The sequence below is a fragment of the Sus scrofa genome, chromosome 16, assembly GCF_054392235.1.
Source record: "Sus scrofa isolate SSC_HxYL_T2T_F1_AM1 chromosome 16, Sscrofa_HxYL_maternal_Yorkshire_Landrace_v2.0, whole genome shotgun sequence".
Lineage (NCBI taxonomy): Eukaryota > Metazoa > Chordata > Mammalia > Artiodactyla > Suidae > Sus > Sus scrofa.
Window position 1 is genome coordinate 85,372,314 of NC_139398.1, and position 12,332 is coordinate 85,384,645.

At 41.8% G+C, this 12,332-nt stretch overlaps 1 protein-coding gene across 17 annotated transcripts in view; it reads left to right on the forward strand.

Moving 5' to 3' along the window:
• Positions 1-12,332, forward strand: part of SEMA5A (semaphorin 5A) — a 530,468-nt gene that overhangs the window by 425,412 nt on the left and 92,724 nt on the right. For all 17 annotated transcript variants that reach the window (XR_014831038.1, XM_085001952.1, XM_085001944.1 and 14 more), the window contains one exon: positions 5,709-5,826. Coding sequence is in view for 16 of the 17 variants with exons in the window: in XM_085001952.1 (XP_084858078.1) it covers positions 5,709-5,826 (118 nt within the window). In the remaining variant the exon portion in view is untranslated. The remainder of the gene's footprint in view (positions 1-5,708; positions 5,827-12,332) is intronic.

Sequence of the window (12,332 nt, forward strand, 5' to 3'; positions counted from 1 at the left end):
GTCTTCTCACTTAATAAACATCTGTCGTGAATTGTGAGTGGATCCAAACTGGTAGCTGAAATACTCTGCAACAGGTCATGGAACTCCTCGGGGTGTGTCACATTGCCTTACCAAATGCCCATGACGTTCACAGATTGAGTATTTTTTGTATGGAATGGTTTTGGACACTCCCCCAAATCAACAGCATGTTTTAGTTATAATTACTTTTAGAGATGAAGTAGAATAAGAATATGCATCCCATTCACTAAGACTTTTTCTTTTCTACTCTGTGATGTAAATTAGTCCTCAAACCAGCCCAGTGAGGTGGGTATGACCATTCTGGTTTTGCAGAAGAGGCAACTAAAAAACAAACAAATACCATGTTCTAGTTGGGTTTACCAGTTGATGGATTTGTGGTTCTTTCAGAATGCATTCCTCAGGAAGCTTATCGCCTCGTTGGAATTCCTTCCGTCTTATTTTTAGTAAGACAGCGTTTTTAATGCAATGTTTAAAGTAAAAGCAGATTCTGCAGGATGCAGTGACGTAACAGTCAGGAACGAGGGACCTCACACTGTCTTAGGCATGAGGGCACTGCCATCCACGAACAGGTAAACGCTTCCTTCCCACTGTCGTCATCACGATAGTACAAAGAAAGACTGATGTTTGACACGCGATTTTTGCACACATTTGGGAAGCATTGTAAAAGTACATCGCTTTGGAGTTCCCATCGTGGCGCAGTGGTTAACGAATCCGACTAGGAACCATGAGATTGCGGATTCAATTCCTGGCCTTGCTCAGTGGGTTAAGGATCCGGCGTTGCCGTGAGCTGTGGTGTAGGTTGCAGACGCGGCTTGGATTCCGAGTTGCTGTGGCTCTGGCACAGGCCGGTGGCTACAGCTCTGATTCGACCCCTAGCCAGGGAACCTCCATATGCCGCGGGAGCAGCCCAAGAAATTGCAAAAAGACAAAAAAAATAATAATAATGATAAAATAAAAGTACATCACTTCCAAGGGAACCCAAGTCCCCAGGAGGGAGGCTGGAGGGCTCAGTAGATGCTACATCTCGAACTTGCACCAACGCCTCACCTCCGCTTATGCCCTTTCTTCAAACTCCCATTCATGCCCCACTGAAGCACCTTTCCAAGCTGATCTTCCTGCGGAAACGTTGTTTTCTCTGAAGAGTATCACTTCATCGCTCTGTGCATCTCAGTGGTCCCAGTTTAAATGCCTCTCCCTACGTACTTCCTGACACCCGCTTCTGTTTTTCCCTTTGCAACTGGCTGCTATTTATCAGTGTATTCGTTTAATGTTTATTTCCTTCACTAAAAGATGAGTGCTTTGGACGTGCTGACTATGTCTGTTTGGTTTGTCTGGTACATCCACCACTTTCAAAGGCAGTTCTAGGCAGGTGCTAAATATGTGCTGAATAAATGATGGAAAACTCTTAAAATTCCATGCTTAATGAATACATTTTGCTGATATGGCAAAAATTCTTAATATCAAAAATAAGCTGGAGTTCCCATTGTGTCTCAGGGGCTTAACTGAGGCTGAAGAGTCTGTGGGAATGCGAGTTTCATCCCTGGTCTGGCTCAGTGGGTTAAGGATCTGGTGTTGGCACAAGCCCTGGCATAGGGTACAGATGTGGCTCGGACCCAGCATTGCTGTGGCGGTGGTGTAGGCCTGAGGCTGCAGCCCCAATTCAACCCCTAGCCCGGGAACTTCCATATGCTGCGGGTTCAGCCCTAAACAATAAATAAATACATAAATATATAAATTAATAAACTGACCTAATGGCTGTGAGTGTGACAGAAACAAGCTGAATGAAATCATTGATATTTAGATAATCTAACTTGCAAGAGAATCATACTCAGTAATTAGCTTCAGCTTTCCAGAAGTTCAGTGGAAAGATTTTAATGAATTGACCTATTTTTTTCCTATTATTCACCAAATAACTTAAAACCACAACTTTAAAAAGAGTCTAGATAGTGGGATGGAAATCCTGTGAAATCAGATTGTTATGATCATTATACAACTACAGATGTGATAAATTCATTTGAGTAATAAAAAAATGAAAAAAAATAAAAATAAAAAGAGTCTAGATAATTTCAATATCATTAGATAAATTTCCTCTACAGAGGAAAATAGTTTATCCTTCTTCTACAGTTAAGGCCTACTTCCAAATATACATTGAGCCCTAAAATACATTTTCAATAAATGTGTTTTAAAGTTAAAACCTCAGATTCTGACCAACTTGTTTTCTTTGTTTTCAAAGACTTTTCAAATACCGGAGCCATATGTTACATGAGAAAAATCTAAAGTTCTTAACAAAATAAGGAAAACTTTTTCATTAAGAAGATTTATCACACAAAGAGAAATATTTTCAAAATGGAATAAAGAAAAGCCACTTTCATGATAGCAGCATTCATAGGAGGTCTGTGATTTTCCACATGCTCTCTTTAAGAGTCGCACCTGCCAAAAATAACAGACCGTGGGGACTGGTTTTTCTTTAAACTGTAACTTAGAATAAAGGCGGAGCTCATCAGAAAGTTGTCCATCGTATGAAATATTTTAAGTGAGGAAAATATATATAAATAGTATTTTTAATGAATGGGCACTTGTGTCTATAGAGAAGTTTTAGTATTTTCACTGTAATGTTAAGAACATGCAGAATCACCAGTAGTATCGGAAAAAAAGAGATGTTATAAGAAGCAGCTTTTCGTTGGAAACAGCTTAAAATATTCCATGTAAGCCTGTGGCGCTGTTTCAGATCTCCAGGCAGCTTTGCAAGGGGAAGCCTCTGGCAAAGTTAGGGACTTTGTGGAATTTCCGCCTTTTTGGATGTTTAATTTTGTCTAATGGTCATGTTGCTTTAATAGGACACCGGCAAAGGAATTCAGGCTTCTTGCATAATTCTTGATGTGTAGCTTGGCCCTTTTTTGCTCACCGACAGGAAAACAGGAGCAAGCACAGGGAGAATGCCCATGTGTGATAATTAGGGTTTTTAATATTATTAATGTTAATGACTTATTATTACTTATACCACCTCCCTGGCCCCCCTATTTGATAATTATGCATGATGTCTCCTCCTTCTCTTGGTGAACTGGTAACTGACTCTGTAACAGATTCACCCTCTTGTAATCTCTGCCCTGATGCAGAAGCTATTCACCTGTCCTCACAGCCATGTCCTGCACACCTGACCTCTTGGCCCTTCAGAGAGAGCGTGTCCAATGCCCCGCTTATCTGTGGGGACATCTGCTGCTGCATTTGTCTCCGTCACTGTCACTTCTGCCTGTGTCCTCTCCCCATGTCTACCTGTTGTATTTATAACTTCAGGATCTTTGTCTAATACATGAGCTCCTTTATTTAGGCAAAGCTAAAGCAAAATATCTACCATCTGTAACACTTCTGACAGAATATGTTGAATATTATAGTCAGAGCTGTATTAAACCACTATTTATTACACTAGGGTATTATTTAATACACTATCACCACTTCAAGAGTGTATTAAACCACTATTAAACCATTATGTTAAATATAATATTACCACTGTAATAGTGTGTTAAGCCACTAAACCATTACATTAAAAAATATAAATTATTAGATTTTGGTGCATTTTTAAGGTATGGTACTCAAAAGGAAGACTTCCCTATTTTATTAAATTTCAACCAACTGTGTTGCAGGATTTGGGGTATATTTGTTTGTCCTTAGGCAAATTTTAGAAATTTTCTGTCTCCATTGTCTCATCAATAAAGTGAAAATAATAATATCTCCATCTTAGAGCTGTTTAAATGGTTAAATGATATAATATTTTTATATATCACAGTAGGTGTTCTACAAGTAATACCTTTTATTGAGGGAATGATGATAAAGTGAAAATATTAATACCTTCCTATAAAAACTGTTTTTAAATGAGGCTATTGTATATATCATAGTAGGTGTTCAAACTAATAACTGTTATTGAGTAGATGGGTGGTGGTTGTGATGGTGATGATGGCGGTGATGGTGATGGTGGTGATGGTGGTGATGGTGATGGTGGTGATGATGACAGTGGTGATGATGGTGATGATGACGGTGGTGATAGTGGTGATGATGGTGGTGATGGTGATGGTGGTGATGGTGGTGATGATGACAGTGGTGATGGTGGTGATGATGACGGTGGTGGTGATGGTGGTGATAGGATGATGATGGTGGTGATAGTGGTGATGGTGGTGATGGTGATGGTGGTGATGGTGGTGATGATGACAGTGATTGTGATGGTGATGGTGGTGATAGGATGATGATGGTGGTGATGGTGATGGTGGTGATGGTGGTGATGATGACAGTGATTGTGATGGTGATGGTGGTGATAGGATGATGGTGGTGGTGATAGTGGTGATGGTGGTGATGGTGATGGTGGTGATGGTGGTGATGACAGTGATTGTGATGGTGATGGTGGTGATAGGATGATGATGGTGGTGATAGTGGTGATGGTGGTGATGGTGATGGTGGTGATGGTGGTGATGATGACAGTGATTGTGATGGTGATGGTGGTGATAGGATGATGATGGTGGTGATGGTGGTGATGATGACGGTGGTGGTGATGGTGGTGATGGTGGTGATGATGACAGTGGTGATGATGGTGATGATGACGGTGGTGGTGATGGTGGTGATGGTGGTGATAGGATGATGACGGCAGTGATGGTGATGATGGTGGTGATGGTGGTGATAGGATGATGACGGCAGTGATGGTGATGATGGTGGTGATGGTGGTGATAGGATGATGATGGCGGTGATGGTGGTGATAGGATGATAATGGTGGTGATGGTGGTGATAATGACAGTGGTGATGATGGTGGTGATGACGGTGGTGATGATGGTGACGGTTGTGGGGCAGTGATGGTGATGGCAATGATTATGGTGGTGGTGATGGGGGTGGTGACAACAATTAGTATTGTTTTAAGTTGTGCATATTTTTAAAATTTTTTTATTATTAGTCAATCTACAATGTTTTGTCGATTTCTGCTGTACAGCAAAGTGACCCCGTTGTGTGTGTGTGTGTGTGCATGTACATTTTTTTTCTTTTTTTCTTTTTTTGCTTTTTAGGGCTTCACTCATGCCATATGGAAGTTCCCAGGCTAGGAGTCGAATCGGAGCTACATCGATTTTGCCACAGCTACAGCAACACTGGATCCGTGCCACATCTACAACCTACACCGCAGCTCTCGGCAATGCCAGATCCTTAACCCTCTGAGCAAGGCCAGGGATCAGACCTGGGTCTTCATGGATATTAGTCCATTTTGTTTCCACTGCACCACCACAGGAACTCCCTACATATTATTTTTCTCATATCATCTTCTCTCATGTCCTACCACAAGTGATTGGATATAGTTCCCTGTGCTGTACAGCAGGACCCCATGGAACAGCTAGTATTTTTGAGCCTTGCAAAATTCTGACTTTAGATTGTTCCTGACACCAGAAGGCTCATGTTAGAACAGATAGTCATCTGGTTGTCTGCCCTTTATCTCTGAAAACGAAATTTCGACTAAAATGATATTTCAGCTAAAATTAATTATGTGTTTTTAATTAGATAGTTACTCGTGTGTGCAGATAACTATGCTCTCTAGTGTGAAGACTGCACCTTTGTTTCTCATAACTAGTTCCCATGCCAGGGAATCAGGATGGACCCTTCGCTTGCATCTATTGTAGCAGATAAACCTGCCTTTCTGCTGATGCTTTAATGTGTGATTCCAGCACCTGCATTGGGGCCCAGGACCCCTACTGTGGCTGGGATGTGGTGATGAAGAAATGCACGAGCCTGGAGGAGAGCCTGAGCATGACGCAGTGGGAGCAGAGCATCGCCACCTGTCCTGTAAGTGTCCTCATGTGTCCAGCCCGAGAAACACATGTCCATGCGAAACCCGGATGTCCTAAGATCCTAACCCAAATTGCCTGAGGTTCGTGTACTGAGAACCTTCCTTGCAAATCCAGTCTGTGCTCCCTTCACTCATTCACCCCCTTAGCTTGCGCAGAGCCTCGTATGATGCTGCCAGGACTTTGCTATCTGCTTTGAAAATAAATATCTTGAGAGAAAATAGTGCTGGTGTGAAAGTGAGATGTCACATCTCTGTTTTATGCTTGGTTTTTTTCTCCAGGTTTTATGTCGACTATTTTTCCCTTTGTAGCACCGATAAAATAGCAACTTCCACACCCATCAATAAATATCCCCTGGGAGCTGTAATTCCAGAAGCTGAGAAGTAGAGCTTTTAAAAGAATAAACTACAGGATATTATGATGGAACCCCATGAGGGACAGTCTCCTGACACTGCTTAGGGTCACGGGAAGGGCCGGGAGAAGCAGCTTAATGGACGTTCCCACAGGGAACCCCGCAGAATGAGGAGAAACTCCGCTGTGTTTAGAACCAGATGCTCGGAATCCAGGCAGCAGTTTCCCACTTTCCCTTGCTAATTATTTCTTTGGGGCCTCACTGGTAATACCCAGCTTTTTTTCCCCTTTGTCTTGAGAGCCCTCCGTCACGTCCTCCCAAATTCTTTTTTTTTTTTTTTTTTTTGTTCTTCAGAGAATATGAGCAAAAGCTATTCACTTCAGCATATTTGAAAAGGGAGGGCGTTCCCACCGTGGCTCAGCGGGTTATGAACCCAGCTAGTATCCATAAGAATGCAAGTTTGATCCCTGTCCTCGCTCAGGTTAAGGATCTGGCATTGCCATAAGCTATGGTGTAGGTCGCAGGTGCAGCTTGGATCCTGCAGTACTGTGGCTGTGGCTTAGGCCGGCAGCTGCTGTTCCCATTTGACTCCTAGCCTGGGAACTTCCATATGCCGCAGGCTCAGCCCTAAAAAGAAAGGAAGAAAAAAAGAAAATACGTCACGTGGCTGTTACACCGCTGCTGATCTCTGTGCTGTCCCTTGCGGCCACACCTCTGCAAGACAGAGGAGAGAAGAGAAGGGGTGCATTCTGGTTGTTGAAGTCCATGCTGTTTCTTCCATTCAGAACTGCCCGAGGCACCCGAACAGTCCATCTGTTTCCTATCAGGGAACCTGCACTTCGCACTCTCTGTGCCACAAAGCCTATCCTTCAGTTTGTAAGTGGGAGCATCGGGCAGAGTAACTCAAAGGCTAGGACTTAGACCTGTCTCACTCCCCAAACGTGGACAGGTGATCTAGACCTTTCACTGCGCCAACACCAGGAACTCCCCAAGATACACTTTTGATTAGAATATGCAGCACATCCAACCACAGACAATAAATTATGTCACTTTGAGTAAACCATAGGAAAGGAACTCATATGTCTTTCTGACTTATGTAGAGTAACAGAGAGAAAATGGAAAATCCCATATTAACAACGATTGTTTTAATTATTATTATTATTTCATTTCTTTCTAACTCTTTTAGAAAGAAATGAACTGGCGGAAAATGGCTAGCAGGAATATGTAGCAGACTTAGAGAAGTATTTTTTTTTAATTTTTAAAAATTGTTTCCATTATACCTGGTTTACAGTGTTCTGTCAATTTTCTACTGCACAGCAAGGTGACCCAGTCACACATACATGTATACATTCTTTTTTCTCGCATTATCATGCTCCATCACAAGTGACTAGGCATAGCTCCCCTGCTATACAGCCGGATCCCATTGCTTATCCATTCCAAAGGCAATAGTTTGCATCCGTTAACCCCAGATTCCCAGTCCATCTCACTCCTTCGCCCTCCCCCTTGGCAACCCCAAGTCTGTTCCCCATGTCCAAGATTTTCTTTTCTGTGGAAAGGATCATTTGTGCCATATATTAAATTCCAGATATAAGTGATATCATATGGTATTTGTCTTTCTCTTTCTGACTTATTTCACTTAGTATGACAGTCTCTGGTTCCATCCATGTTGCTGCAGATGGCATTATTTTGGTTATTTTTATGTCTAAATAGTATTCCGTTGTGTATATATACCGCATGTCCTAATCCAATCATCTGTCAATGGACATCTGGGTTGTTGCCATGTCTTGGCTTTTGTGAATAGAGCAGCAATGAACATGCAGGTGCATGTGTCTCTTTTAAGTAGAGTTTTGTCCGGATATATGCCCAAGAGTGGGATTGCTGGGTCATATGGTAGTTCTATGTATAGGTTTCTGACGTACCTCCATACTGTTCTCCATGGTGGTTGTACCAGCTTACATTCCCACCAGCAGTGCAGGAGGGTTCCCTTTTCTCCACACCCCCTCCAGCATTTGTTATTTGTGGACTTATTAATGATGGCCATTCTGACTGGTGTGGGGTGGTACCTCACTGTAGTTTTGATTTGCATTTCTCTAATAATCAGTGATGTTGAGCATTTTTTCATGTTCTTATGGCCATCTGTATATCTTCTTTGGAGAAATGTCTATTCAGGTCTTTTGCCCACTTTTCCATTGGGCTGTTGGCTTTTTTGCTGTTGAGTTGTATAAGTTGTTTGTATATTTTAGATATTAAGTCCTTGTCAGTTGCATTGTTTGAAATTATTTTCTCCCATTCTGTAAGTTGTCTTTTTTTTTTAATGGTTTCCTTTGCTGTGCAAAAGCTTGTCAGTTTGATTACATCCCATTGGTTTATTTTTGCTTTTATTTTTGTTGCTTTGGGAGACTGACCTGAGAAAGTATTTGTAAGGTTGATGTCAGAGAATGCTTTGCCTATGTTCTCTTCTAGGAATTTGATGGTGTCTTGTCTTATGTTTAAGTCTTTAAGCCACTTTGAGTTTATTTTTGTGCATGGTGTGAGGGTGTGTTCCAGTTTCATTGATTTACATGCAGCTGTCCAGTTTTCCCCTCACCACTTGCTGAAAAGACTGTCTTTTCCCCATATTGTGTTCTTGCCTCTTTGGTTGAAGATTAATTGACTGTAGGTGTCTGGATTTGTTCCTGGGTTCTCTGTTCTGTTCCATTGGTCTGTCTGTATGTTTTGGTACCAATACCACACTGTCTTGATGACTGTGGCTTTGTAATATTGCCTGAAGTGTGGGAGAGTTATGCCTCCTGCTTGGTTTTTGTTCCTCAGGATTGCTTTGGCAATTCTGGGTCTTTTGTGGTTCCATATAAATTTTTGGATTGTTTGTTCTAGTTCTGTGAAAAATGTCCTGGGTAATTTGATAGGGATTGCATTGAACCTGTAGATTGCTTTGGGTAGTGTGGCCATTTTTACAATATTAACTTTTCCAACCAGGAGCATGGAATATCTTTCCATTTCTTTGAATCCTCTTTAATTTCCTTGATTAATGTTTTATAGTTCTCAGCATATAAACTTTTCATCTCCTTGGTCAGGTGTATTCCCAGACATTTGATTTTTTGGGGTGCAATTTTAAAAGGTATTGTATTTTTATATTCCTTTTCTAATATTTCATTGTTAGTATACAGAAATGTGACTGATTTCCGAATGTTAATCTTATATCCTGCTACTCTGCTGAATTTGTTGATCAGTTCTAGTAGTTTTGGGATTGAGTCCTTAGGGTTTTCTGTATATAGTATCATGTCATCTGCATACAGTGACAATTTTACCCCTTCTCTTCCAATTTGGATACCTTTTATTTCTTTTTCTTTTTCTTTTTTTTTTTTTTTTTTTTTTTTTGTCTTTTTGCTATTTCTTGGGCTGCTCCCGGGGCATATGGAGGTTCCCAGGCTAGGGGTCTAATCGGAGCTGTAGCCACTGGCCTACGCCAGAGCCACAGCAACGCAGGATCCGAGCCACGTCTGCAACCTACACCACAGCTCACGGGCAACGCCGGATCATTAACCCACTGAGCAAGGGCAGGGACCGAACCCGCAACCTCATGGTTCCCAGTCAGATTCGTTAACCACTGCGCCACGACAGGAACTCCCCTTTTATTTCTTTTGTTAGTCTGATTGCTGTGGCTAGGACTTCCAATACTATGTTGAATAAAAGTGGTGAGAGTGGGCATCCTTGTCTTGTTCCATATTTTAGCGGGAAGGCTTTCAGCTTTTCTCCATTGAGTATTATATTTGCTGTGGGTTTGTCATAAATGGCTTTAATTATGTTAAGGTATGTTCCTTCTATACCCACTTTGGTAAGAGTTTTGATCATGAATGGATGTTGGACTTTGTCAAATGTTTTTTCTGCATCTATTGAGATGATCATGTGGTTTTTGACTTTTCTTTTGTTAATGTGGTGTATGTCGTTGATTGGTTTGCATATGTTGAACCATCCTTAGGAACCTGGAATGAATCAAACTTGGTCTTGGCGTATGATCTTTTTTATATGTTGTTGGATTCAATTGGCTAAAATTTTGTTGAGAATTTTTGTGTCTATATTCATCAAAGATATTGGCCTATAGTTTTCTTTTTTGGTGGTATCTTTGTCTGGTTTTGGAATCAGGGTGATGGTGGCGTCATAGACTGTCTTTGAGAGTGTTCCTTCTTCTTCAACCTTTTGGAAAAGTTTAAGGAGAACGTGTGTAAGTTCCTCTTTGTATATTTGGTAGAAGTCTCCTGTGAAGCCATCTGGTCCTGGACTTTTATTTGTAGGGAGTATTTTTATTACATATTCAATTTCATTTCTAGTGATCAGTCTGTTCAGTTGATCTGTTTCTTCTTGATTCAGTTTTGGCAAGTTGTAAGTCTCTAGAAAGTTGTCCATTTCTTCTAGGTCATCAAACTTGTTGGCATACAATTGTTCATAGTATTCTCTTTTTTTTTTTTGCATTTCTTCAGTATCCATTGTGATTTATCCTTTTTCATTTCTTATTTTGTTTATTTGCATTTTTTCTCTGGAGAAGTATTTTTCAAAGCTATTAAAAATGTCAGTTGCATGAGTTCCCGCTGTGGCACAGTGGGTTAAGAATTTGACTGCAGTGGCTCGAGTTGCTGTGGGAGCCTGGATTTGATCCCAGGCCTGGTGCAGTGAGTTAAAGGATCCAGTATTACCACGGCTGTGGCATAGGTCACAGCTGAGGCTCAGATTCCATCCTTGACCCGAGAACTTCCATATGCTGTGGGCGTGGTCATAAAAAAAGTGTCATTTGCTTCTATAATTTTTTTTTTTTAATTTTTGACTGAAATGGAAGAACAGCTTTATTTTATTGGGAAAGAAGGAGACCTATTTTCCACTAACAGATCCCTGTTTAAAAATGTTCATGGATTTCTCTTGTCCAGGAGATGGGACAATCATTCACTGACTATTGATTCCTGTTCTCTTTGCTTATATAATTGCAACTGCAGACACTGGTCTTGGAGTTCCCATCATGGCTCAGCAGAATGGAATCCAACTGGTATCCATGAGGATGCAGGTTGCCTTCCTCAGGGAGTCAGGACTCCGGCATTGCCATGAGCTGTGGTGTAGGTCATAGACTCGGCTCGGATCTGGCATTGCTGTGGTTGTGGCATAGGCTGGCAACTACCGCTCCGATTCGACCCCTAGCCTGGGGATCTCCATATGCCACAGGTGCGACCCTAAAAAAAAAAAAAAAGAAAAAAGGAAACATGGGTCTCAGTTTAAGAGATTCATAATCCTCGAGCAAGGTATAAATTTACATACCTAGAGTGATTCTAAAATATGCATGTCCTGCATAACATGTGATGTTATTTAACAAGGATAGCTTGGTCTAAGAATCTACGTGAGGTATTTATTCCTAAATATCACCCACATCTTGTGTAGGCCCATGGGGTTGGCATGCCATGGTCTGTTCCAAAATACCCCATGCAGGGAGTTCCCGTTGTGGCTCAGAGGGTTAAGAACCCAACACAGTGAGGACGTGGGTTTGATCCCTGGACTCACTCAGCTGGTTAAGGATCCAGCGTTGCCACAAGCTGTGGAGTAGATCACAGATGCAGCTCGGATCCAGCATGGCTGTGGCATAGTCTGAAGCTGTAGCTCTGATTTGACCCCTAGCCTAGGAACTTCCGTATGCCTCAAGTGCAGCCCTAAAAAGAAAAAAAAAAAAAAATGTATTTATTTAAAAAATCTCTCGTGCAGTAACTAGCAAGATACAGAGACCAAATAAGCACCTAAATATCTTGAAAGAACAGATCCCTCCCTGGCTGCTGTGTAATTATCATCCTGGGAGTGGAAGGGGACTTTGGAAAGGATTAAGCCCAGATCCCTTTATCTAGAGGGAAATACCGCAGGCCAGAGGTTTACTCAGGATGCGGCACCTACACTGGGCAAGAAAACAGGACTTAAATCCAGCACCGCTGACATCCATCTTCAAGACCATGGCACACCCCCGCCCCCACCCGCTGCCAGCATCTCCAGGAGCAGCGGCTGATACGTGGGATCAGGGGTTGGTGACCCATCAGTCACCCGTGCAGTATGTACAGAAAGCCTCAGAGGTGTCACTGAAATCTACTGTAAAAGAAGGACAAGGGAATGCAGGTTAATTGGGTGTT